General features: G+C 42.4%; 1 protein-coding gene and 1 long non-coding RNA gene across 3 annotated transcripts in view; one reads left to right on the top strand and one right to left on the bottom strand.

The window, feature by feature from the left end:
- Positions 1-978: 978 nt before the first annotated feature.
- LOC140133524 (uncharacterized) lies at positions 979-27,986 on the top strand. Its single transcript, XR_011855918.1, has 4 exons — positions 979-1,145; positions 1,237-1,332; positions 24,803-24,865; positions 27,239-27,986. It is a non-coding gene; the product is annotated as an uncharacterized lncRNA (long non-coding RNA).
- The window catches only part of SNX13 (sorting nexin 13), a 95,894-nt gene continuing 91,117 nt past the window's right edge, over positions 23,210-27,986 (bottom strand). For both annotated transcript variants that reach the window (XM_072153800.1, XM_072153801.1), the window contains exons 23-26: positions 27,150-27,295; positions 26,957-27,025; positions 26,650-26,762; positions 23,210-24,211 (exon numbers count right to left, since the gene is read on the bottom strand). In XM_072153800.1, the coding sequence (XP_072009901.1) occupies positions 23,964-24,211; positions 26,650-26,762; positions 26,957-27,025; positions 27,150-27,295 (576 nt within the window). In that variant the 3' untranslated portion in view covers positions 23,210-23,963. The remainder of the gene's footprint in view (positions 24,212-26,649; positions 26,763-26,956; positions 27,026-27,149; positions 27,296-27,986) is intronic.

Below are 27,986 nucleotides of genomic sequence, written 5' to 3' on the forward strand. Positions count from 1 at the left end.
CTTGTTTTCTCCAGATAGAGACAGTGCCCCTTGTCTTTTGATTCGATTTAATCTGGAACCATTCATATATTTATCTTTCCTCATAACCGAGACCCCCGATACCTCTTATCATTTTTGTGGCTCTTCGTTGAACCCTCTCCAGCTCCAGGGCATCCTTTTTATGGACTGGTGCACAGAACTGGACAGAATATTCCAGGTTAGGCGAAACCATTGCCTTGTACAGTGATAATATTACATCCCTATCCCGAGATACCACTTTTGATACATGACAAGATCTTACTGGCTTTAGAGGCAGCTGATTGACATTGCATGCTGTTATTTAATTTATGATCTACTAGTACCCCAAGGTCCTTCTCAACAAGGGACTCTCCAAGTTTTACTCCCCCAAGGACATATGTTGCCTGTGGATTACTAGTCCCAAGGTGCATAACCTTACATTTATCCACATTGAACCTCATTTGGCAAATGGATGACCAAACACTCAGTTTGTCCAAGTCACCCTGCAGCACAGAACCCTGGGGTACACCACTCATAGCCTGCTATAAACTCATGGCAGCAGGGGGGTTTAGCACAGTTTGAGGGAGGAAGTTCTCATGAACACTGTAACGGTCTGTGGGGCTCTGGTAACGCCCCCAAGAGTCCTTCTGGCTCAATAGCATAATCTTAAAAGTGGATTTTAGAAGAAAGGAGGCCATAGATAACAAATATAAAACACTATAAGTAAGTGTCCCTGGTTTATCATGCTCAATTTTGATGGCAGATTTCTTTTAAATCTGGTAATTTGGAGACCATTCTTTTTACAGAATACTAATGGCCCTCGCACAACGAACAGGGTATATAATAAAAATATAATGGAGCCTGCCTCATTTGGTGTTCTGACTTAGTTTAAGAGCAATATAGTAAATGTCTTACAAGTAGAGAGCAAGGAATAAAGCTTGCTCACAAAACACAAGGCTTGTCTGTAACCATGGAGACACTGGTCTGCACTGCACACAAATCAGTCAATTGTACATCAACTACACATTAATTGTGCAGCTGAACATTATGATTTCTTTAAAATGGAAGCTATATCCAGATGTGAAAAGAGAGAGCATATACTGTTTGTGGATCTATATAACTTTCCCAGAAGATGGCAGTGAAGTAACGTATGTTATTATAGGATACTCAATAATGCGGTCTATGGTGGCACTGAAATGGTTTAGTCAGATTATCCTGTAAATTTCCACTTTTTTGCAGTTTAACTATTGGCCATCAAGTGAGCACATAGTAAGGTAAAGAGTTAGAAGGTAGAAGATTCAGCATTTTTCACTAGAGGAACTCACTCATATACAGGTATGTTTACTCTTTAAAAGGACATATATCATCAGTGTGTAATGGTAGATGTGTCCTAATAAAAAGTAATGAGGAACTGGCTCCTGGAGGCACTCAGGTGACGTAGTCTGAGAGCACCAGGGTAATTAGCATAACTTTTATAACCCTTTATTTCTGCAATTGTGATACATGGGACACTAAGGGTCCGCTGAGCCCATTTTCGTCAGGTTTCCCGACGATTTCCGATTAGCGTTGCATTTAACAGGGTTTTTTTGGCGCATGCGATCGGATTGTGGCGCATTGGCGTCGGCTTTCACGCAACACAAATCGGGGGAGGGGGTCGCCATCCGACGGATTTGGACAACGCTCTGGATTTAACATCGTAAATTGTGTCGCAAGACACGCACTTGCAAGAACCGGGAAGAAGGTGAACTCCGGCGGATCTCAGCAGGGAAGCGACAGATGCAGGATCTCGGCCTCATGATGTTGGTGAATCGCGCCGGACTTCATCTACGTTGGACCGTCCGGATCGGGGATCGCGACAGGACCGGGTAAGTAAAGGTCACGCGCTGCACTTTTGTCGAACTGTGCGCCATTTTTGGGGATTGCACGGCTTTGACAGGTATTTCACAGGTGTCTGCGCTGGGATTGTGTTGCACGAAATCTGATTTTGGCGCAGCTGCGCTGGCTTCCATGCAACACGAATTGGGGGGCGGGCCGTCAGTCGTTTCGACTGATTCGGACTGAGCGCCGGATTTAACTTTCAAATTGTGTCACAAGACAATGCACTTACATGCACCAGGAAGAAGAAGGTGAACTCTGGCGGACCTGAGCGGGGAAACGACACATGCAGGATATCGGGCGCACGATTTTAGTGAATCGCAGCACAAGTACATTCTCGTTGGACAATGCACTTTTGGTGAACTCAGCGGAACGGGTAAATAAATGTGCTACATAGAGTTATAATAAAAGAACTTCTTATTAAGACACATCTACCATCAGTAAACTTCTGGTAGATGTCCTTTAAGCATAACACGATGTAATGACACATACTAAAGTGTTCCTTCCACTACCGCAGTTGGGTTTATATGATCTAGGTTCCTTCCCGGATAGGGTTACATGGTACCACCTGCTAGTTTACAATAACTGGTGTAAGAAATGTTCTCACTATGTATATATGAAATGTAAAGAGCAAATGACTTTACCTGCTCTGTAGTGTGAATGGAGAGAAGTGTGTTCTTCCGATTATCAGGTCCATAGAGGAATGTCCATGGCATATTTATGAGATGGCGGAGCTGTAACACGTCTAGTCTTTTTCATAGTCAGGAGAGTAAAAGCCTGAAGTCTGTGCCCATAACTTGGTCACAACATCCTGCCATAAAACGGTTAAAAGTGTTGTCCTTCTGGTAAATGGTCATAAGGCTGAATCTTCTTCATTTCGAACCAACAAAAAACCCCTCTACTGTCCTATTGTAACTAGCTTCCAGTTTGCGTGTCCCACCGATAGTTATAGGCCAATTGCCGACCTCTGCAGACCATGAGACATCAACTTCCTCTTACGCCACAAGTGATGTCTTGTGATCCAAGGAGGCCAATGACTGGCCAGGAAACAGGATCCAGAAGAGGATAAGTATACTTTAGTTTTTTTTGCCACTACTGACACAACTTTGCTTCTATACGTGCTGGATGACACCGGGCTTTGGGAGAAGCACAGATGCACCTGAGCAATCAAAAGCGGATGGTGAGCTGAACACAACTTCTTTTAGTTGCAATACCAGCACAAACCATGGTCAGATGTGGTGGTAGTTTGTGAAGAAAGCAGCCATATTTTTTAAACTTCCGCTAACCCCTTTAAGGGCATCACAAATCCTACTATAGAAAAAAATCATTCAGTGATGCAGTATTAACAAACCTTGTAAATTGCAAACCTTGAATCCAAAAGTCTGTCTCATTCTTCTGATTGTCCTCAAGGTGCTAAAACTTTTGCTTGGTTGAATTTATATATCTGCACGTTTTGCTGCATACTTGAACTGTAGTTCAAAGGATGACTTCTTTAGTGCGTTCTGCTGTGGGAACAAATTGTTTGTTGAACTAAAAGGGAGGGTGACAGAGTGAAATGAAAGCTAAGTGACAAAGAACCGGTAAGAGCAGCTGTAGAGCATAATGGTTATAACACTTAGCTCATGCGTATGATGTTCTCCAAGCTGTGGTGTGACTCTAAATGTGCAGAATTATTACATTATTACCGAGTGGATGCATACACAAATAGGCTCAATCAAAGGGTTAATGTTCATATTAAAAAGGGGAAGGAAAGGGGAGGGAATTGGAGAGGGATGGAAAGACAGGGGAAGGGAAGAGAAGGGAAAGGAAGGGGATGGGAAGGAAGGAAGGAAGGAAGGGGAAGGGAGGGGATGGAAGGAAGGGGATGGGAGCAAGCGGAAGTGAGGGGATGGGAGGAAGGGGAAGGGTTGGAAGGAGGAAGGAAGGAGATCTAAGGAAGGGAAAGAGAGGGGATCTATGGAAGGAGTAGGGAGGGGAAGGGAGGAAGAGGAAGGGAGGGGAAGGGAGAAGGAGGAAAGGAGGGGATGGGATGGAGGAAGGGGAAGGGAGGGGGATGGGAGCAAGGAAGAGAAAGGGATTAGTTCTAAGGAAGGAGTAATGAGGTGATGCGAGGGAAAGGAGGAAGAGGAAGGGAGGGGATGGGATGGGATGGAGGGGAAGGGAGGGGATGGGATGGAGGAAAGGGAGGGGATGGGATGGAGGAAAGGGAGGGGATGGGATGGAGGAAAGGGAGGGGATGGGATGGAGGAAAGGGAGGGGATGGGATGGAGGAAAGGGAGGGGATGGGATGGAGGAAAGGGAGGGGATGGGATGGAGGAAAGGAAAGGGAGGGGATGGAGGAAAGGAAAGGGAGGGGATGGGATGGAGGAAAGGAAAGGGAGGGGATGGGATGGAGGAAAGGGAGGGGATGGGATGGAGGAAAGGGAGGGGATGGGATGGAGGAAAGGGAGGGGATGGGATGGAGGAAAGGGAGGGGATGGGATGGAGGAAAGGGAGGGGATGGGATGGAGGAAAGGGAGGGGATGGGATGGAGGAAAGGGAGGGGATGGGATGGAGGAAAGGAAAGGGAGGGGATGGAGGAAAGGAAAGGGAGGGGATGGGATGGAGGAAAGGAAAGGGAGGGGATGGGATGGAGGAAAGGGAAGGGAGGGGATGGGATGGAGGAAGGGGAAGGGAGGGGATGGGATGGAGGAAGGGAAAGGGAGGGGATGGGATGAAGGAAGGGGAAAGGGAGGGGATGGGATGAAGGAAGGGGAAAGGGAGGGGATGGGATGAAGGAAGGGGAAAGGAGGGGAAGGGAGCAAGGAATGGAAAGGGATGGGTTCTAAGGAAGGAGTAGGGAGACGATGGGAGGAAGGGAGGAAGGGGAAGGGAAAGGGAGAGGATGGAAGGGAGGCGATGGGAGGAACGGGAAGGAATGGGATAGGCATTATGCAACAAACATCCACTGGAAACACCAAAGATCACCGATGTTAACCTTTTAAATACCGCTGGCAAAACTGCCAGTGATGTTTAAATCCCGGGAGGCACATCGCAATCTTGAGAGAATCAAACATAATCAGGGAGCGACTCCAGGAGTCTCCATTAGACATCTGTCACAGCCTGTATTACAGTCATGAGAGACCACCTCCGAAACTGCCATCTACTGCAATACAGTAGTAAAAAGAAAGAAAAAATGAAAAAGGAAAAAACCTAAAAGTACAACCCCCCCCCCCCTCATTTCTCTTTAACATATATGAAAATTGACAAAAAAAATAATGAATATGTCAGGTGTTGCCACGACACCGTACCTCTGGTCCTCGGATGTACGTGAGCATCTTCGACTGGCTGCCATACTCGTATCCATCTGATAAGCGCAATACCACATACCCCAGGTGAGAGTCTCCCCACTATCACCTGCCGACCTGACCTATACCACTCTCAACAATATCACACGAGGTGTGCGCTCTCTCTCTTTTGTGCTACCCTATCCTTCTTGGGGGTCTCTGAGTGGCCACTCTACCCCCGTTCCCAGGTCCTTCCATTCATTTGACATAAATGCTTGGTCTATCAATATATAAAAACCTCATAACAGAAAATGCCAATTGCCAAATGTCACCACTTTTTCACCACTTTACAATGCATAAAATTTGTAATAAAAAGTGATCAAAATGTTCTACGGTCCCAAAATGGTAGCATAAGAAGCGTTTTGCAAAAAATGAAGTATTAAAAAATGTTATTAGTGGCAGAATATTTTTTTTTTTTGTACAAAAGGTTTGAATTTTTAAAAACCTTTTAAAACATTAAAAAAGTTATATGAATTTGGTATCTCATGAATAAAAGGGAGGTGCCATTTGTACTACACAGTAAAAGCTGTAAAAAAACAAAGTCCGCAAGAAAATGGCAGAAATACATTTTTGAGGCGCACCATCAATAAATGCCTGCTTAAATGTCTAGGTTCATATATAGGTTCACACTGGATTATAAGGCGCACCTGATTATAAGGTTGAATGACAAGCAGGTGGCAGACTTGTGCACAGTTTAAGGCAGCTGTTGTCTGTAAGTACGGTTCAAATATAAGACGCACCTTTGATTTTTGAGAAAATCAAAGGATTTTTTGTGCGCCTTATAGTCCGAAAAATATGGTGCACAGCATGTAATATTCAATACTGTCACTGGAAGTGAAAAAGCCTATATACAGAAAAATTTAAAAGTTCTTGTTTTTGAAGGTGGGGGTTAAGGAAGTTAAAGAAGGGAAAAAGAGGGAGGGAAAGGAAAGAGTCAGGGGAAGGGTAGGTAATGGGAAGGAGGGGGTGAAGGCAGAGGGGTGAGGGAAAAAGGGGTGGGAGAGGGGAGGGAGAAGAGCAGACAATTAACTGAACAATAATGGAGGAGGAGCTCATGCAATGACAGGTAAGTCAGGTAAGGCCTGTTACCTATGAACGTGTGCAGCCCATATTTATTTGCTGTATGGTGGCACAATCCCAAGGCTGCACACAGAGCAGTGAATTGGAATCCTCTATTAACTATTACAGTACTGGGGCAGCTGTGCGGCCGTCAGAGGGAACTTCCTTGCATTATATTTCTTCTGTTACACAGGCTTCACACGTTGGCCCTTGTGTGTGTATACAAAGTAGAAGCTGTCCGTGTGGTCAGCAGCATGAGCGAGGCCTGCTGGATTACCATGGCAGAGCTTTCCTTCAGATAGCACTTGCTTCTTGCTCTAAATTTTCTACAGCCCTGCCGCAGCTCTCCTACATGTTGATTATCCCTCCATTTCCCTTCAGAAAAAGTGCATATGTGTGTATGAAGTTACAGATACTAGCTATCAATAATATTGGTGTATTGAGGACTCCAATAATGTAGAACGAAGGAGGAGAATTTAGAATATCATAGTATCTTCCCTTCAGGGTCCTCTGACCAGGACGAATTGTGGGGCCTACAGCAGGAGATTCAATGATAATCCAGTTCTGTCCACACCTTCTCACTCAAGCCCAAGATGTATCACTTTAAAATAACATTGATCCACTGGGTGTCCTGGGACTGAAGAAGAAGGCCTTAAGTCGTGTCTGGTGGACTTTGAGCGGGGCTAATTGCCTGGGTGTGCACGGAGAGAGCTCTGGGTGCTACCACTGGCACCCATAGGTATATAAGGAAAAAAGGAGAAAAGAAAACAGACGGTAGCGCTACCTAGCGCAAGGTTATACTTTTTAGGAGATGGTTATTTGGGAAACAGAGGTATCAGACTAACCTTCGGGAGTTATGCTGATCATCAGGCACAACTCTGGTTTTCGTTTATAATAGGTGTGTTGCCGCAGCCCTGTCCTAGCCCTGGCATGGCCTATGGCCCCTGGGGTATATTGCAGTGAACCAAATGTATACTGGTGCGTCGAGTGGCGCACCACTAATAGGAAAAAATGGACGTATACATTTGGTTCATTAGCACCCGTGGCATAGGTTGGCCACCAATGAACCAGATCATCCGAAAACCTTTTTTTCGCACGGGTCGCACAACAATTCAAGGGTGTAACTCTGTAGACAGGATCCTTCGAGGGCCTGTGTGTCTTTTACTTTTATAGGAAAGTCCACTACAATCATTGATAGGTTTTGTATTTGGGTCCAGCAGCTTCCAGTTAGGCCTGTGTAATATAGACTGTAATATTTAGTCTATAGTTTTCCATACACATTATACACATTATATGACATTACAGAAAAGCATCAGATTCACCATGGCTACATCCAGTATTTTACTAAATACTAAAAAGGACAAAGGAACAAACTGAAAGAGCCTTATTATGTCCAGTGATAACACATCATATACAATGACTTTGTGTAAATGTGATACCGGGGTGTAAATGAAATGTATTTACGTTGTGTCCTGCACTGGGATTTTCAATGAATCCTTTTGTTGGGTAAAAATCGTTTCTAATCCAAAAACAACATCATTAGAGAATAGCAAAGACTTTCTGGCACTTAGACTAGAATGCTGGGGTTGTTCTGTACTACAGAGTCAGATTACCACATCTCAGGGAGATAAGGCCATCATAGCACTGGGACCGCAGCAATCTACACGACCTTGCTAATTCTTTTGGCTCAGGACCCCGGCAAGACTAAGCCATTGATAACAGCAGCTGTAATATATGCTCTCTGGATGTAGACAGCTGGGGAAGAGAACGCCAGTGACAAATTCAATTAAAAGGTGTAAAATGCACTGAGAAGAAAAACAAATTGAGATGGCGAAAACAGGTGGCGGTTGACTTTACTGAAGACATGGTCACACTTCCCTTCCATCCTATATGTAATTAGTTGTGAGGCTGAATTAGGAGAAATTTCATGCTTCTGTGACCTCTACAGAGAAGAAAGAGAAAACACCTGCAGCAAAAACGCTTTCCCAAAGGGACATGATTACCTCGCTGGCATGGGGCTGTGCCTGACATCGATAGCTGCCAAACCGGACTATCAAAGAGTTGCCTTCTGAAGACCATAAATCATTACAGGTCCCAGCTCTTCTGGAGTGAGGCCTCTTCAGGAAGGCTGAGGGCTAAAACATGCTGGAACCTTAGAAAAATCCACCCGAAATGTGTGGAGGAGGAGACATTCCAAAGAGATTCAATGAATAAAATCTTCAGTAAGTTGTTTATTTGCAAGCATATGAGTAAGTGATGGTTTGAAGCTTAGGATGGATTCACACCCGTATGGATGTTGCTTGTCCGTTGCGCATCAGTGGCGTTTTGACTCGATTTTGCTTGTTTTTTCTGGACCTGGACTATTGCCTGCAGTGATTCGTTGTCTATGAAAAAAAAATGTTAAAACCCGTCCTATTTTTTTCACCTTTGTGGATCAAATGAAATGTGAAAACTCCCACAAAAAAAACCAAAGGGGTTATTTATCAGACGCTGCCGCTCGTGCACCGCCATACGATAGCAAAGTCAACCCTGAAGAGGCTTCGGCTTCTCAATATGAGCTGTGCAGAGTTTTATTTTTACATTAGGTCCTATTTGGGTCTCACGTTTAAGGAAGTCGCTTGCTGCAGAAAGTACGCAGAAACAGAAACGCCCTTCGCCGGACCACTCCCCTGCCCCCCTTTACGCCTCCCCCGACATGGAGGTGGCGGAAAGGGGAAAATAATTAAAAGTGCTAGTTATATGCTAGTATTTGCGATTACTTCAGGGCTTGTAATCCACTTTTGTTGCATAGAGGTCCTGATAAATACCCCCCAATGGCTCAGTAAGGCATCCGTAAAAATCACAGAACCATGGACGTGAAAAACAATGCCAGTATGAAAGAGCCCTTAAAGGGGTTGTATGGCCACGGACATTGCTTGCCACAAGGTGCAATAAAGAAAGATTTGGCAATCACCAATTTACAGTTATTACGAATAATTCATTATTTGTAAGATAATGTAATTGTTAGTTTGCCAAACCAAAGCTGTTTACACTTACTGATCTCTAAGGTAACGACCAGCGTCTTTCGCCGTGCATGCGTAGAAGGCTCTCTCTGCAGTGCATGCTGCTCGCCAGCGTGTGTGCACGCTGTCCCTGCCTGCTTTACAGCCAATTGAAGAAGAGTGTGTGATGTGGGCGTGCACAAGTGCTCCTTGGGAGTGTGGTATCCTGGGAACTAATATTATAATGCGGAGCGCGGCGGCCATCTTTAGACATCATTTCATGCCACCAGCCATAAAAGGTAAAATATGTATTAAAAATTAATTCTAATAACCGGGAAATTGAAAAACGTGGGTGTATTAAAGAAGGGAACATAAAAAAGGGATGCAATGCTTTTTGATTTTTGGATAGAACGGCCATATAACCCATTTAAGGTGTTAAATGTAGGGGCCCCCACAGGGTCGTCTCCAGGTTTTAGGAGGCCCCTAGGCGACAGAGCCTCAGTGGACCCCTTTGCAGTAAACTCACGTGGCGGCATAACTAAACCAGTCTCCTGTTCCCTAAAATATTCCCTAGTTTATTTTACCGAACAGCCCCCTAATGGTTATTTTATATAAAAACCCCCTCACTCCCCTTGGATATCTTATGTACAGCCTTATGTGGGCTCCCCCAGCAGACCTGCCCAGGTATGCCCAGTGCTGGCGCTGGTCCTGGGCCCCCACATCTTTATACATATATGTAGATATACACTCAACCATAGCTCCCAACCGTCCCGATTTTGACGGGACTTTCCCGTTTTTCTTACCTCTGCCCCGCGTCACGGGCAGCTATGAGATTGTCACGGATTCTCCCCCCAGGTCCCGGCGCTGTGTCCCCATAGTAAATACTTTGAAAGCCTGAACTCACAGTACAGAATGGCTTCTACATACATCGGGAGGGAATCCTTTTCAGAGAAGTGTCGGGCTTAGCGGAGAGCAGGGACCACGTCATCAGGTCTGATCAGTATCTGTCCATATATGGTCACTGCATCTCCTAGGGTTCCCCAGAGCAGACATCGGGCAGGGAATCCTTTTCAGAGAAGTGTCGGGCTTAGCGGAGAGCAGGGACCACGTCATCAGGCTCAGATCAGCATCTGTCCATATATGGTCACTGCATCTCCTAGGGTTCCCCAGAGCAGACATCGGGCAGGGAATCCTTTTCAGAGAAGTGTCGGCTTAGCGGAGAGAGCAGGGACCATTTCATCAGGTCAGATCAGCTTCTGTCCATATATGGTCTCCAGGGCTTCCCAAGACACAATTTAATTAAATAAAGAGCTTAAATAAAGTTTTGCCCAGGCTGAGATTCAAACCTGGGACCCTCTGCACTATAGACAGGAGCCTTAACTAACTGAGCTATAAGCCCAGTGACACAGAGCTGAGGATTTCTGGTAACTAAGACATGTTATCTGCCATTTACACTGTGACACAGACTAATGCACTGATATATAGAGAGGGATCTTCTCAGAGATTATTATAATTATTGAGACTATTATTATTATTATAAATTTTATTATTTTTATTATTATGGAGATGATTATTAATAATAGTAAAAATAATAATAATCATCTCAATAATAATAATAATCTCCATAATAATAATAATAATGGTCTCAATAATTACAATAATAATCTCTGAGAAGATCCCTTCCTATATACCAAGGCATTATATCTGTGTCACAATGTAACAGTAGTCATAGTTCTTAGTTACCAAAATTCTACACCCAGATTATCACAGAGGTTATAGCTCAGTTGGTTGGGGTGCTGTGACATTATTATACATGGACACAGCAGGTTCTGGGTTCTAATCCCAATGAGGATATATATATATATATATATATATATATATATATATATATATATTTTTTTTTTATTGAGATGATTTTTATTATTATAATATGGCTAAAATGTGGGGCGTGGCCAGGGAGTGATTGGGGGTGTGGCTTAGGGGGATCGCTACGCGTGCCGCCATTTTGTCCCTCTTTCCCTTTCACAAATGTTGGGCGGTATAACTCAACTAATAGTTTGAACACAGTGTAGTTTTGAATCCCTTACAAATTAAGGCTACATTCAGACGATGTTTGCCCGTAGTACGGCGGGCATACATCAGCGCTGCGGAGAGGAGCAGGGGATGAGCGCCGCTCACCTCCGCCCCTCTCCATAGGCATATACAGCGCACGGCGCCGTATTACGTAGAAAGATAGGACATGTCCTATCTTTCTACTGGCTACCGAGCCGTACGGTGCTGTGAGTCCATAGAAGTGTATAGGCGATGTATATTGGCCGTATATACGTCCCCCATACATGTGTGTGAATGTAGCCTATGGTAAAGGATAGTAAATAATGAGCAAAATGTGAACTTGAGTTTTTTTTGCTACATTGTGGATTTCCTTATCTATGTGAGCAGGGCCCTCATTCCTATAGTTTCATTTCACCATATTATTACCGTGTAACATCTTATATTGTCTGTATCGGTAAAGTGCTGCAGAATAGGATTGTGTTGTAGATCTAGAGACTTATTACAAGAATTTGGCAATGGTGTGTTAATATGTGACTGTCCAGCAGGTGGGAGTCTCGTGTAACACAACATATGACACTAGCAAAAAAAACAAAACAAAAAAAAAACATAATGTTTGCTTTTTAATCAAATTTGCATGAAAAATAGTCAAAAGAACTTATGGACTAAAATAAAACACACCAAAAAAACGCAAAAGGCTTTAGCGGAATAATTTTTTCCCTAGAACCTTTTGGTTTTTCTGTGCATTTTTCCTAGTTCATAAATCACAACTCATTCGATAGTAGTCATGAAAAATGTATTGACTAAACTATGAAGTTTTTGCTAAGCATATTCAGGTAAACTATATTATAAAAGAAGAAATGTCGCTCGGAATTTTAATTAATCTAAACTATTCCGATAATTATTTCAGCCAATCCTGGTAAGGTACTTAACAAGGTGTTTTCATTTCAACACTGGAGGAGAAATTACCGGCCATAAATTATACAGAAAGGTTTATGAGTAGTGGTTTCAAATGAAAACACTTCAAACAATTCTTAGAAAATCTGTTGTAACCATAAAACTTATACTTAAAAAAACCCCCAAACTTATTGTGGTGTTCTACAGTACGGATCGCGGCGCTGCGCTCTTCTGTGCAGTGTTTATGATGGCAATGGCTGGTGGGCCTTTTAACACTTCATATATATTTATTATAACAAGTCACATGGACAGAGGGGGTTACAGAAATAGACCCCAACTGCTATAACCTAAGGCACACAACTTCCTTGCCATACAATGATGTGTATGAGCCGAGCAGTGCAGGACACAACCTCTACTTGCATCTTTGTTGTATCCCATCGGTAAATAGAGATAAGTGAATCTGTTTGTTGATTCGGTACAAATGTGCTGATTTTCTGGCAGCAAATCAAATCTGAAAAATTTTCTAAATTTGCTTCCGATGAATCTTGTATATACGATAAAAACAAAAATCAAAGGGATCAGTTAAAATGTCAATGGAGTTCTGATGGTTTCTGGTGGTGTCCATTTGCACCAAAAATCTATTAAGGTTTCCGTTTCAGTGAAAACAGAAATAAATAAAAAAATTTAAAAAACGAGATTTAAAAAAAATGTGTTTAGAGGACTAGAGGCAAGTTCCAGGACAATTACAGTTACACAGGTTCAGACAAAATAGGTTTGGCCCTGCAACGAATGTAACAAAACATTCGTCGAAGATTCAGCAAAGCAAATATCTGATGCCAAGAGGATGGCAGAGAGCAGGTGGATGCCATATACCCTCACACTGCCGATTCAATAACCTGGAAGTTTAGAATACTGGGCAACTGGCAGGATGCATAATAAAGTACAGACATGCTCCAAGTATCTAAAATGACTTCCCCCATGTAAAAGCCACATGAAATACAGTTTTAGGCTACATTCACATTGTCGTATGGGGGGCGTACGGAGCCATACGGGAGCATCACCTTACCGCTCCGTAGCCAGGAGAAAGATAGGACAGTCTTTGTAGGTTTTCCGTTTATGCCCCTACCACTCCAATGTGCCCAAAGCTGCGTGCAGGATGGTTAATCCCTGTAACTAGCGGGGGACGGGGAGATTTTCATGCCTTCTATGCCAGAAAACTGATGGAGAAGGCAAAATAAATCTCCCCGTTGGACTTGGAGGGGGGGGGGCGGATGTCTGGGGCTCTTTGGAGAGACTGGAGGGTTGTGGAAGCTTTATCTGACAGTTTGAAGCACTTTATGGCACGTCCTGACACCTTGTCCTGATATTGGCAGAATTTCTGACAATGCCGGCAATCTCTCAAAATGTAGCTTCCCTCCCAGAGCCCTGCCTCGGCCTGGGGGGACTGAATCCCCCCGTTCCCATGTGGGAGGACTCCTCGTGGCAAATGCTCCCTGACAACTAAAACGCCCAGAACGGGCTTCAGTAGATTGGTCTCTGCTTGTACAAAATCCTTGTACACAGATTTGATCTAAACCAAAATACAGATTTTAAAGAAATCGGTCCAATCAAATTTTTGAGAAATTCACTCAAATTTTAATGATATAACAATCCAAGTACTACACCAAACTACAATCCCAGCACTAGCTCTCTGGTCAGAAATGGAAGTGAGGGTGTCACGTTCATTGTGCATAGCAGCCCCCATGGACAATGAATTTACAGCCCGGAAGCTTACGGAGAGATTTTGTTTTTTTATGCAAAAGCTTTGCTCTGAGGGTGTTGGAAAACTCCTTTATATACAGATATGGATGTTTATGGAACAATTAAAATATATAGTAGAAAGTCTATTAATCAGCTTGGTACACAGATGGGGAATATGGACATGTGAGGTATATGCAGCTGTTATAAAACAAAATCACCAAATACAGAAAGGTTCTGACCCGGAGACTAAAGGTGACAATAGCATTTCAAGAAGGAACTGCAATTCATGCTCCTATTGTTCATTTATTTTATGCAGGTGCAAAAGTAAAAGTTTGGGGGATTATTTGTGTGGAACACAAGCTTCCAAAACAATTTCCCCACAGGGAGTTTTCAGCACTTGCTTTCCCACAAAATGTGTTAGTTCTGATACTAATGAAAATACAAAGGGCAGACTTAAAGGGACGGGGCCTCACACCTGGCAACAAGCAATAATACAAGCTATTAGAGGAGAATGAGTCAGGAAGGGTTTGGGTAGTGGTCAAATATTGTCACCAGGGGAACAACTTCCACCCCCACAAAACAGGAGACCTAACAAGTGTATACAGTGCCATTAATAATCTTTCGTTCTATCAAACGCCCAGGATACTGTACTTTTTTCTGCAGTGCATCTTTTTTTTCTTGATAAAAAGTGCTTCTTATCGCTCAAAAATAGGCTATATAAAATAAAGGGAACAATTAAACTCCACAATATAACTTCAAGTAAATCAAACTTCTGTGAAACCAAGCTGCCCACTTAGGGTGCAGTCACACGTAGCGTTTAACACGTGTTTAAAAAACGCATTGCAACAGCTGAAGAGAGATTTGTCTAACTTGCGTTTACAAAATGCAAATGTTAACACTTACATTAACTTTGTGTTAACAAATGAATGTGTTAACACTAGAGATGAGCGAGCACTAAAATGCTCGGGTGCTCGTTATTCGAGACAAACTTTTCCAGATGCTCGAGTGCTCGTCTCGAATAACGAGCCCCATTGAAGTCAATGGGAGACCCGAGCATTTTTTTAATAAAAGTGAACAGTAAAAGAACAGTGCAAAAAAAAAAATTCCAGATGTTTGCAGATGTTTTACTTGTAAGAACACATTGAAATAACACTATTCTTCACTTTGCAGGTGTTCGCACGTGTCTCCCGCTAAGTTAGGAGATGTGCACGAACATCTGGAATGTGAAGAATATTGTTCTTTCAATGTGTTCTGCACTTAAATGGTCCTGTATTCACTGTTTTTAATGTTTTAATTCTATTCTTCACATTGCAGGTGTGCGCGCGTGTCTCCCGCTAGGTTCGGAGATACGCGCGCACAGCTGCAAAGTGAAGAATAGAATTAAAACATTAAAAACAGTGAATACAGGACCATTTAAGTGCAGAACACATTGAAAGAACACTATTCTTCACATTCCAGATGTTCCGAACATCTCCGAACCTAGCGGGAGACACGCGCGAACACCTGGAAAGTGAAGAATAGTGTTATTTCAATGTGTTCTTACAAGTAAAACATATGGAAACATGTGTAATATTTTTTTTTTTTACAATAAAAATACTTTTATTCAATTTATTTTATTAATTTACTGCTCGATCTCGAGCCGGCGAGATACTCGTCCGAGTAACCAGCCGGTCCGAGTATGCTAATACTCGACCGAGCAGTATACTCGGACGAGTATACTCGCTCATCTCTAGTTAACACCTGTTAACAATGCATTAACAGTTGCGTTTTGTAAACACAAGTGTCAACAGCTGCTTAATTCTCTCTTCAGCTGTTGCAATGCGTTTTTAATTGTACATGTTAAATGCAACGTGTGACTGCACCCTTAGGAAGCAACACTGATTGACAATCAATTTCACAGGCAATTAGCAAGAAACACTCAATAAAGGAGTGGTTCTGCAGGTGGGGACCACAGATCACTTCTCAAGGCCATTCGCAGTGCTTTCTGGCTGATGTTTTTGTCAATTTTGAATGTTGGTGGTGCTTTCACACTCGTGGTAGCATGAAACGGACTCTACAACCCACACAAGTGGCTCAGGTAGTGCAGCTCATCCAGGATAGCACATCAATGCGAGCCGGACAAGAAGGTTTGCTATGTAGGTTTTGTAGTATCCAAAGGCTGAAGGCGCTACCAGGAGACAGGGCAGTACACCAGGAGATGTGGAGCGGGCTGTAGGAAGGCAACAATCCAGTAGCAGGACCGCTACCTCCACCATTGTGCAAGGAGGAACAGGAGGAGCACTGCCAGAGTCCTGCAAAAAGACCTCCTCGACATTGGACACCCACAGATGGGGGTTGTGCTCATAGCCCAACACAGTGCAGGACGCTTTGCATTTGCCAGAGAACACCAGGATTGGCAAATTCACCATTGGCGCCCTGTGTTCTTCACACTGTGCACACGCTGACCGGTTTGGCAGTGGGTCAGAAATGGTGTGGGTTGGCATTTCTTTGGAGGGCCACACAGCCCCCTTGTGTTTGCCAGAGGTAGCCTGACTGCCATTAGGTACCAAGATGAGATCCTCAAACCCTTTGTGAGCCATATGCTGGTGCAGCTGACCCTGGGTTTCTCCTAATACAGGACAATGCTAGACCTCATGTGGCTGGACTGTGTCAGAAGTTCCTACAAGATGAAGCTCTGCCTTCATTGGGACATAACTCATGACTCGCTGATAGTCTATTGTGCTTTTTCAGGTTTTCCCACAGTCCATTGATCCGACCCAAACTCATCAGAGCAGTACTGTACGTACTGCATGTTTTTTCTGAGTCATGAAAGTCCCCCCCTATTAAAGTCAACAGGTGCATGGAAATAAAAACTGATTGCACTAGGATTTCAAGGTATTGAGCGGTTAAAACTGCACGCGACAATAGGCCTACAAAAACGGATGGCTGGTTAACACTAGCATATTCTCTTTATTTTTATTATCGGTTCATGGGCAATTGGCCTTAGCATGAGACACTTGTATTTGCCTTCCTTTGCTCTATTCTTCTTGTGCGTCACTATCCCTTTAAAGGGAACCTGTCATCAAGAACAAGCTCAATAAACCTTACTCACCCCCACTTGTTAAAAAGTGCAGTGTGGATGTCCCAGTCCTTTCTCTCAGTCTTTGCTAGCCACACCCACTCCTACATGGCTCAGCCCATTGCCCGTGTGCGTGAAATTGTGAGGAGTTCTGCAGTTTTCCCACACAATGGGAAGAACAGGAAGTGGGTTTCCCCATCTGCTCAGGTCCAGAGTTAACATAAAGCGGTCAGTCAAAAAGAGGAGGCAGGGTTCATTGGCAGCCTGGAACAAACCTGACTCTTCTCTTTAGAAGTTGACTCATGTCTACTCATTTGCAAATTAGAAAAATGGCTGTAATTTAGGTAATGAGCCTCGGTGGTAGATACGTTTTGGCGATGTATTGGGGGGGGGGGTTGGCTTTTAACCCTTTAGCAGCGGGTTTTACTGAGGGATAAATTTCTGGTGACAGGTCTTCTTTTAGCCCTCAATGTAGAACCTCTACACAGGTTACCATTTTTTACATCAGTAAAGGACAACCATCATGCCGAAAGCTTCTGTTAATACTTTATTAGTGTTACCAGTATTCCAGCTTCTTAGAACAAAAAAAAAAAACTTAATGGAAATGAAAAACAAAAAAAAACGTTCCTTTCAACCAGATAAAACAGCTGTAACATTCAGTTTTGCGCTCTGCTCAAGAGAAGAAAAATAAGAAAGCATAAAAAAGGTGGAAACAGCGTTCATAAGAGCAATGCACAAAACAATTTACTGTACATGATATGCACAATTCATAGTAAAACACTTATACTCATGATGTAGACTATAGAAATATTTGCCAAGGACATACTGTAAGAGAACCTGGAGTGACAACCAAGACTTATAAAACAAGTCCTTAACGTTTACCCAAAATCTAGATTCTGTGGTAGCAGATGTGTATTAGGGAGAATTTAGCCCATCAGTTCACCAAGAACAAGCACCCAAAAAATGGCTGCCCCCAACTCTGTGTAGGTACATGTAATAGAGCAGCTCAGCAACAAAAAGGAATGTATGTCATAACATCACCAAACCCTATTTCCATCCTAAAATATTAACGTTGTGCAGTCATTTCGCGCACCTAAGCCGCACTTTTTAATGTTGGAACCTTGGTGACACCCCCTAAATGAAATATTTTACAGATTTTAAAAAAATATAGTGACCGATACAATATTACAAATGAAATTTAATGCAGGAGAGTTTAGACAGCCTCCTGTCACTGTGCGGAGTCATCGCAGGTAACACAAAACGGGTGCCATTCCCACAACGACGGCATTAAAGGGGATGTGTGAGATTACAACGAAAGACTGGGCCGAGCTGCTTTATCAAACACAAACTACGGACAAGTGTGTCCGCTGTAGGGAAAATTGTCAGATATACAAACTTCTTTAAAGAGAACCGGTCATCAGGTTTTCACCATTAAAACCCGATGACTGTTCCCGCAGAAATTTGAATACGGTGACCCATTTTTTTAAAATTTCTAAATCCGTAGCTCAGATGTAGCGAAAATCACATTAAAAAAGTAGCTGGTACCTTGCCGGAGATTCACCAAATCACAAGGGCCCAACATTTTTTTTTTTTTTCCATACTGTGCCCCATGCTTGTATTTCTTGTATAGCATGGGGCACAATATGAAGACTTCTGTGGGAACCGCTCGTTAGGTTTAATAAACATCCAACCTGTTATTTTAGCCAAAAAAATCTACATATACCTAGAAATTTTCAGATGACATGCTCCCTTTAAGACTGAAAATACCTAGAGCTATTTTTTAAAGACATCTTCTTTGTTATATAAACACAGTTATGAGAATGAAAGTACATCCTCTATATCAGTGATGGCAAACCTTTTACATACTGAGTGCCCAAACTACAACCAAAACCCACATATTTTTCGCAAAGTGCCGATGCGACAATTTAAGCAGTAACTTATTACTCCCTGCTCTGTCACAGGTTTAAAGTATATAGGCACCTGAGGACACCAATACAGTAGAAAGAAGAAGACGTTTGGATTATCATTGTAGCTTCCTTCTAGGGTCCTGGACTCTCTGGGACTGTAAGAGGCCTTGAGTCCTGTCTGACGAACTCTGTGCTGGGGTGATGGCTCGGGTGCCCATAGAGAGGGATCTGAGTGCCACCTCTGGCACCCGTGCCATAGGTTCGCCATCACTGCTCTATATATTCTATTAAGGCCTGATGAAAAAAAATAGTCCATAGGTCTAAAATTTAAGGAAATATTGGTTGAACAATATCAGATAAAATATTCCAGAATGTATTTATATAACAAAAAAGGAAGCAAATGTGTAAAAAACTGAATTAAATCTTTACAGCTCCTATAGGAATAAAAGGGAAAATAGCAGCGTCGCTAATCAAATGTCCGTGATTAAAGGAAACCTACCACTTAGAATGGCAGGGGTTAGCTGTAAGTACCGAGCACCAGCTCAGGGTGAGCTGGTGCCGGTACTTACTTTCGTTAGTGTTATAAACCGCGGTTGTAACACTATTTAAACTTTAGAGCAGAGGAGGCTTCGGCGCTGCGTGCGCACGCCTCCATAGGAAATAGCGGAGATGTTGCGCGCGCATGGTCGCGCGCAGCGCCGAAGCCCCTTCTGCTCTAAAGTTCAAAAAGTGTTAAAACCGCGATACCGCGGTTTATAACACTAACGAAAGTAAGTACCGGCACCAGCTCACCCCGAGTTGGTGCTCGGTACTTACAGCTTACACAGACCATTCCTAATGGTAGGTTTCCTTTAATGAATCATCAGCAAGTGTGCCCACCTCTATAAAAGCAGAGGGTTTTTGACAGTTTGGCAGTCTAGAATATTCAGGTGTGTATTAACACAATGGAGGAAAGTCACCAGCAATGATCTTAGAGAAGCTATTCTTCCTGTGGTAAGAAGTAGAAGACGTTTTCAAAACAATTTGAAGTCCGACAGTGAGAAAGATTAATTAGAAGTGGGAAACATTCAAAAAGTTGTTCTTCTACAGGGTGGAAAATGAGCCAAAGTCTAGATCTCAACTCAATTAACTGTGTGTAACCGAATGTCTAAAAACCTCAACGAATTAAAGGACTCTTCTAAAGAACAAGAGACTGATAAATATACTCTTGCTTAAAGATGGCTCTACAAGCTACTGATTCACGTGCACTTGGTTTTTTGATTCTTTAAAATTTTTGTTTCTATGGGGTGAAATCTGTTGAGTATTGAGGGCCCATTTAACAAAATTTTAGCCTAAGAGCCAGATGTTTTTCTATTATGTACCAATATGAAAAGCACAGAAATAAAAGAGGATGTACAATCTATTTCTAATGACTGTATAACCTTCCCCAAAGGCTACTTCCATGTAACTACTGCTCTTCATGTCCTCCACCACATCGGAGGATGTTGCTGCATTGCTAACACACAGTTAGGTTGCAGTAATTTGGCCATAATACAACCTTACTATATAGACCGGTTTACAACTACCAATCCTGTTGTGGGGGGTTTAAAGATCCATACCGGCAGCATCACAGGGATACATGGTCTGTCCGGACTTATCCATATAGTACAGGCATATATTAAGATGTTAAGACCCGAACAGCTGTTCCAAGGATATGATGAGGATTTTAACTCTTTTATTCCATTAACTCTTATTCACAAAACTGTTTTTTATATCTATAGGTAGAAGCGAGTTCAAAACTCAAAGAAAGAATGATCACTAGTCATTGCAATACTGGGGTCAAAAGGGGGTATTCAAAACATTTACCAAGTACCCGGACAATTTTACTGGCTAAACATCTGTAAATATTGCACATTATTCATTTAAAAAAAAAAGTCATAAAAAATAAAGCTACATTTTTATGTTTTAAAACCTGGCGCGCGTCCTCACAACGGCACAGATGCTTCGGTTTGGTAACACAACTGTTGAGGTGAAAATTCTATTACTGTGATTATGCTCCAAAAAAAAAAAAAAAAATCTTAAGGCTAAAACAAGTGCATCTGCTTTGGACAATGGCACTAAACATTTCCAGCAATGATCTACGGCCACGAGAGAGCGCTCGCTTTATATACCGTACTGTACAATCAATATTCAGGAACCTCTAGGGATAGACTGGATTGAAGGCAGAACTTGATTCTGTACGGCGTCACAGTCTGGTACAGTAGATATTGAGCAGCACTCGGGAAAAAGTCACAAACTAATCAGAAAAACCTAATTTAAGATTAAAAAAAATATATATTTTGTTTCATTTAAAATTCCGTCAGAACTTCTCTTGTGTATAAAACATAGACTAATGAGCAATGGCCACATCACATACAGGCAAGACTGAGCGATTCTCCAAAGGGTGAAGGTCCACTATATAAATTATAGTAACTGCATGAAGACAACATGGGGTAAGAACGAAAAAACACCTGCTTTACTATATAAACGCAATGTGGAGTGATGACCCCCCTGTAATAACAGCAGGACACTGCCCCGGATACTACCGAAAAAAACAATATAATCTGTTTGGGATAATCGTCTTTCAGAAGGTTAAAAAAGTTGTAGCCAAGAAAATAGAGAACATATGCAACACAGTCAAGCTGAGCGTACATGTGTATTGGGGAGTCAAGAGGAACTGAGGTCATCTTAAAGAGGTTGTACCAATTTAGGACGTTATCCCCCATGCACAGGATAGGGCGTAAGTAGCTAGCCGACAAACAAGGAAAAACCCCAGCTACCATACGGTATTGTAAAAACACTCATCTTCCAGCTTTATCTAGCTTTTAAAAGGTTTACATACGTTGTGACAAGGGATTTGGTGGAACAAGTGTGAAATACTGAAGCTAATTTATGCATTTCGATAAAAACATCTTAATCTTGACTTTTGGAGTGTATTGTGTGCTGATAAGAAGCTGGAAGCGAGAATGGGACCTCCTATTTTCTCTAATGGGTGGAGCAGCAGGGTGAGCGTGTGTCCTACTGCTCCATTCAATACTATGGCAGTGCCAGAAATTGCTGAGCACAGCCTGGGAAATTTTCATTTGCAGTGAAAGGGAGTGCCAGAGATTGGTGATCACAGTGCTCAACTATCTCTGACTGCTACAAAAGAACTGAATGGAGAAAAAAGGAAGAACGGGACCATGGTGGCTCTGGTTCTTATGAATGGTGGAGTTCCCATAAGACCATCCAATCAGACTCATTATAATTTCCCAAGTTGGTACAACCCCCTTTAAAGAGTTATCTTCTAGAAAAAGATAAATGGCCAACCACAGAAGTCATTTGAAGACTACTACAATCTGCGACTACCTTTCTGTGTGATGAAAACAAAACCTACTGAATGACAGCACTGACCAAAGGGGTGTTACAAAAGGCCGCATGTTTTTTCCACATTTTTCAACCACTGTCTAAATGCGGGGAAATCTATAACCCATGTGTGACATATCCAACGAATGGAAACTTTCCTAGACAATTAGGTGTCTTCCCAAGGAAGTAAAAGTACAGATTGTGGTGTCTTTTAGCTTCAAAAAAGTTACATGTGGAGACAACCCAGCAGGTTTCCCCATATTATGACAATCTTTGTGGCTACATGTGGCTGTATCCTATGCTCCGTTTTCTGTATCTTTCTCTACATGTCCAGCACACTGCCTTAAAAAGGGGCCAACCTAAAAGCTGCTTTACCCACAGCCTGGCATACCCCACACAAGCAATAGGAGAGCATGCAAACACCAGACAGATGTACAAATGCACATCTGCAGAGTGAACCACAGCAATGAAATCCTGCGGGTTCCTATAAGGGTTAGCAGAGACAGGACTATAAACCGGGAGAGATCGGGAGATCCCAACCCTACTCCATGCCAGGTCTGATGGAGCCAGGATGTTCTGAGCAGACTTCTGCAATGTCCTTGGAGGACACATGAATTGACCATAATAGTAAGAATACATAACTAGACTGTATAAAAAAAAAAAGGAAAAAAAAAAGTTAACATTTCATTTCCGAGAACTACAGACCTCGATATGACATTTACAAAACCATGTGGCTCGTCTCTTAAGTAAGCAGCTTAGCAAGAGAAAAGTGTGATATTTTTCATCTCAACATAGAGATATAATTTCAAAATAACACAGTAAGTGCAATCGTGACCTAAACAGATAAGACTGGCACCGCCATTGTGCTCACATCATCAATCCATTGCTGGGAGAGAGTATATGCCAGTATTCGGGATAACTATACATGCAAGAAATGCGCACCGCACTGGGTACATGTTTTCAGCGAATGCGTCACACAGCTTGATCTTTTTTTTTTTTGGAATGGAGCCATGATGTACATTTCCGTAGGTGATCGCCATCTTTGAAGGGATTAAATTCAATTATAATAACATGAAGATGAAAAATCTAACAAAAAACCCATCAAGACTGATTGCATATTAAGAAAACAAAAAGAAAAATTCTAAAATAAAAAAATAAATAAAACCCCCACCCTTATGTAATAGAGACACGGGAGCTTAAGAAACCGCTTGTGATGATATCAAAGTTCCTGGTGATCCAATACGTCCTCAGATACCGATATGACCTATGGGAATGTATCTCACAGCCGACGAACCTCCGACTCCTGCTCCGCATTGCTACCACCGAATGAATTCCGGCTTCAGCTCAATCCTGTGTATCCTCCAGCATAACTATGTATTTGTGCTTGATATTAATGTAGAAAAATACAATCTGGCACTTATTCAACCATTGGAACGCTCCCATCACGTGTGTATCCAGAAGGTAGCATCTCCGGTCCTCTATCTTCAATGTGATTCGAATGATCCAATGTTGAGACATATACAATCCCAAACAATGAATGGTTGCACAGCAGGTAGGATGAATAGAGCCACACAGCTTATGGATGGATCGAGAATCTATATGACACGATATGACTGGTGTGGAAACATCAGTAGCCAATTTTGAGCCCCGTAAATTATGCCCAAACCGCTATTATAAAACACTGCAGAGTTTCTAGGGTGCAAATTGCAGGTCACCTTTTCTGTAAGGCAGGTGCATGATAAGATTGTTGTCTCTGTCTATATTTCCTCATTCGTTCTGACCTGGAGTGCAGTTTATTAAAAAGCTCATGGAATTTGCATTGAGAAAATAAGGTTTCCAGAAAGCCTTCTAAAAATACATATACAAGTCTCCTGTTCAGTTGCGTGTGCTGAAACATTTCAAAGACCCGAAGGATTCCCTTTCTAGTTGTTTCTGCCCCAATTATGTGCTTCAGTTCATCTGCAGGATGAAAAAAAGGTAATACCTGGTGTTATTATAATATACACATATAATAAAGAACATTCACCGGCAAATCTTTGAGTTGTGAAAAGATCGAAATTGAGACTACGATGAGGTAATTCTGCAGTGATAAGAACCCAGATGCGCAAAATCAAATATTTGTGATATGTTTGGTTCTTGATTTGATCTCCATTACCAAGACCCCCAGTCAAATACTGGACTTGTCAGATCCCCTCTTCTTAGGGTTGGTCAGAGATGTCATGTACAAAGCATAAAAAAAACCTAAAAACACTCACCTCCGCTCCTCTTCACCTTGATCCCAGCGCTGTCCACCGCTAGTCTTGACACGTCGGGATCACCAAGAAAACAAATGTATAATTAGCAGCAGAGAGCACGGGGACCAGATGTCCAATGCTCCATGCTGCTAACTATAAACGCATCTCCCTCTCCCAGGAGGTGACGTCATGCGAGAGGCGCAAATTTTTCGAACATGGGAGAGGGAGGTGCAGGGGCGTTTATAATTAGAAGCCCTGAGCATCGGACATCTTGTCCCTGCACTCCCTGCTGCTAATTTTAAGGTTTTTTTTCTAGGTGATCCCGGCGTGTCAAGCTTAGCGGCAGACAGTGCCGGGATCAAGAACAAGAAAAGCGGAGGTGAGTATTTGTAGGTTTTTTAATGTTTTGTACAAGGTTGATTTCCTTTAAAAACTATAGGAGCAGCTCTCAGAAGGGAGAACGCTAATGTCCATAAGGATCGCAACACAGAAATAGGGAGCTGGAGAAATTCTCCTTTTCTACTGTTCAAGGTTTATCCATGTTGAGATCAGAGACACACAACCTCGGTCAGTCCGTAAATCCTGGATCACGTTGCTAGCTGGGAATTACAGCAAGAATGGGCCACCAAGTATTATAGTAATATATACGATGCAATGAGTCCCTTCTTCCCTGCTGGAATCATGATAACAGCTCAGCGCTGCTCTGCAGGGTAGAAGGGACTCCTTGCACCATTTGTCACTACAATGCTTGGAGGCCCGTAATTGGCACAGAGTTCGTGTCTGTGAAATCTATCCATCGCAGTCAGGGATTCATGGACTGACCACAGTTGTGTGTCTCTGGGACTACTAAGGAGTCAGAAAGATAAATGGTACAAAAACCGAGCCATTAGCCAGACTGCTAGCTCATACACTGGTGCACATGGAGTTCCAGCAAATGGGAACCGGAAAGTAAGGGGAGCAACATTCACTGCCATCTCTTTCTGTGCAAGCACCTGGATCCCAAAACTTTTATAATATTATATATATAATTAAACCTGCCAAGATCGTGTTGAGCCATTTGATCAATATTTTGTTCATAATTCTGCCGATATAGAAAAAAAAAAATAATACACATACAACATTCCCTCTCATATACTGATGACAATCAAAAAAGACTGATCACATTACATGTGTGGAAACAGGACCTGCTCCATCTTCCGCACCTTCAACTGTGGGTTCATGCTATGGAATCCAGTATGTGCATATGGGAGTCTGATAGCACTTGGGAGGTGCTTATGGGAGTCTGTGCCTATATACAGAGCGAGGGCTTGCCAATGAAAGAAAGCTGCAACACAGGCTGCCACTTCCCTCTGTATGTGGAATGCAAAGAGCACAGGTAGGCAAGTGTCTTTTATGTGGTGACTGGTCAATGTCTCTTAGAGAACACTGGCAGACACTGATCACTCAATGCATTAACTACCTGTGAAATATAGGTCATCAAATATCAGTGATCAATGCACCCCCACAGCCCCCTCAGTCAGCAGTGAGCTCCCTCAGTCAACTTACTGGGCTAGGCACATGGGAAACAGATACAATTATTTATGGATGAAAAGTACATTAAAGAAAAATTCTCCTTTCATTCAAAAATAAAGGCCATTTTATTTTAAACCCTTTAAAGGAAATCTACCATCAAAATCCATTGTGATAATCCAGGAACACTTACTCATTGAATCAGCCACTGTATTTTTATATTTGTTACCCACTGCCTCCTTCCTTATAAAATCAACTTATACAACTATGCTAATGAGCCAGAAGGACTCTTAGGAGTGTTTCTAGTGCTGTTCCCGGCCCTCCTTGTTCCTCAGCACTTCCGCTCTTCCCTCTACCTTATGTAATCTCACACATTGGGAGGGGTAAGTGCTCCTTCACAATGTTAGAGCCTGTCAATTTACAGCACGAGGGGCTCTGGTAACGCCCCCATAGCCATTCAGGCTCATTAGCATACAGCAGTTAATTTTAGAAGGAAGGAGGCCATGGATAACAAATATAAGATTACTATAGTCAGAGTGTGTGGATCTATGAGTGAGCACCGCTGGTTTATCATAATGGATTTTGATGGTAGATTATCTTTAAGCTTCAGTTTAAATGCATTACAGATATTGTGTCTGTACAATGTTACGTCACCTGGCATGATTTCCAGCAGCTTTGTTTTTGCAGCAACTCTTGTCCGCATCCGTATGCTTCTGTCTCTGCGAGGAGCGGTCTCTGCCAATATCCCGTTAGGCCAAAACGAGTCTCTGTAAGCAATGTTTTGAGAAGTTTACAGTCTCCAAGACTCCGTTTCCAAAAATATTTACAGTATTCCCAGTGAAAAAGACGCCCTGTCCCCGCACATAACTACAGGAGGAACCTAGTCAAAATGATTCCAGCCTATTATGTATTCTAGTGACACTTATCTCACAAACACCAAATCCTTTCACAAGTCATTTACCTGAAATGCTTGACGTAATCCGCTACTTGATCAGGCGACGTCATGGACTCCACATGATCAACTATTTTTCTGGTGACCGAAAAAGAAAACGAGGTCATCTGTTAGTTCAAGGCTACTGATGATAAAAACATCCATCCTCCTCTGTATGAGGAATTGTCCCCCCCCCCCCATACAATATGTCCGATGCGTTTACCTATTAATTGTGTCTCCATATGTCGCTCTAATGAGCTGCTGGAGGAGGCTGGTGATCTGTCTTCTTAGCCATTGATTTCTTTCCTTCAGGTCAAAGACTTCATCCATGAGCAGAAGCATTACCCGAAGAGGGATATTGTCATCAACCTAGCACAACAAGACTGATGTGACGTCTCAGTTAAGACATTTAACACCGGCTGTCAATGGCTGTCCCTTTAACTAAAGAAATTACACGGGAAACATGTTTTTATGTGTAAAATTTACCAGTAAATTAGAGACTGTGAAAAGGTCTGTAAAGTGTTAACACTCATAGTTTTCCACACCGCAGAAGTCTAAGAAAACTTCTATAAGGTTGTATAAACATGTACAAAGGACAAATCATATACTTGTCCCCTATATTGTCAACGTCACACAGGATTACTAAAGGGTTACATGCAATATATTATTGTATTTGTATATGTCCCCAATGATTCGAAAAGGTATATGATGGCGCTATATAAAGATTATTATTAAAAGCAATTGTAAAAGAAAGCTTTATTCCCTAGAAAAAGCCCCATCTTTGTCCATGTCATTTTTGATAAAACAAATCCCTATACGACACCTATACTGTATTCCCTCGATACGAAACATGTAACCCGAAAGTAAGCTGCAGCATGATTTTTCTGACTTATTGGTTTATGGTTGCAATATAAGCTCTACTCAAAAAATAAGCCCTAGTTACAAAAGGGGGGGCAAACTTCGTATGGCTACATCTTCTAAACTGAGCTTTCAATCGACTTATTTTTCTAAACCTATAAACAAAGTTCTGGTATCATTTAATAAAGACTCTCTCTTTGAT

Source organism: Engystomops pustulosus, chromosome 5, assembly GCF_040894005.1.
Source record: "Engystomops pustulosus chromosome 5, aEngPut4.maternal, whole genome shotgun sequence".
NCBI classification, from domain to species: domain Eukaryota; kingdom Metazoa; phylum Chordata; class Amphibia; order Anura; family Leptodactylidae; genus Engystomops; species Engystomops pustulosus.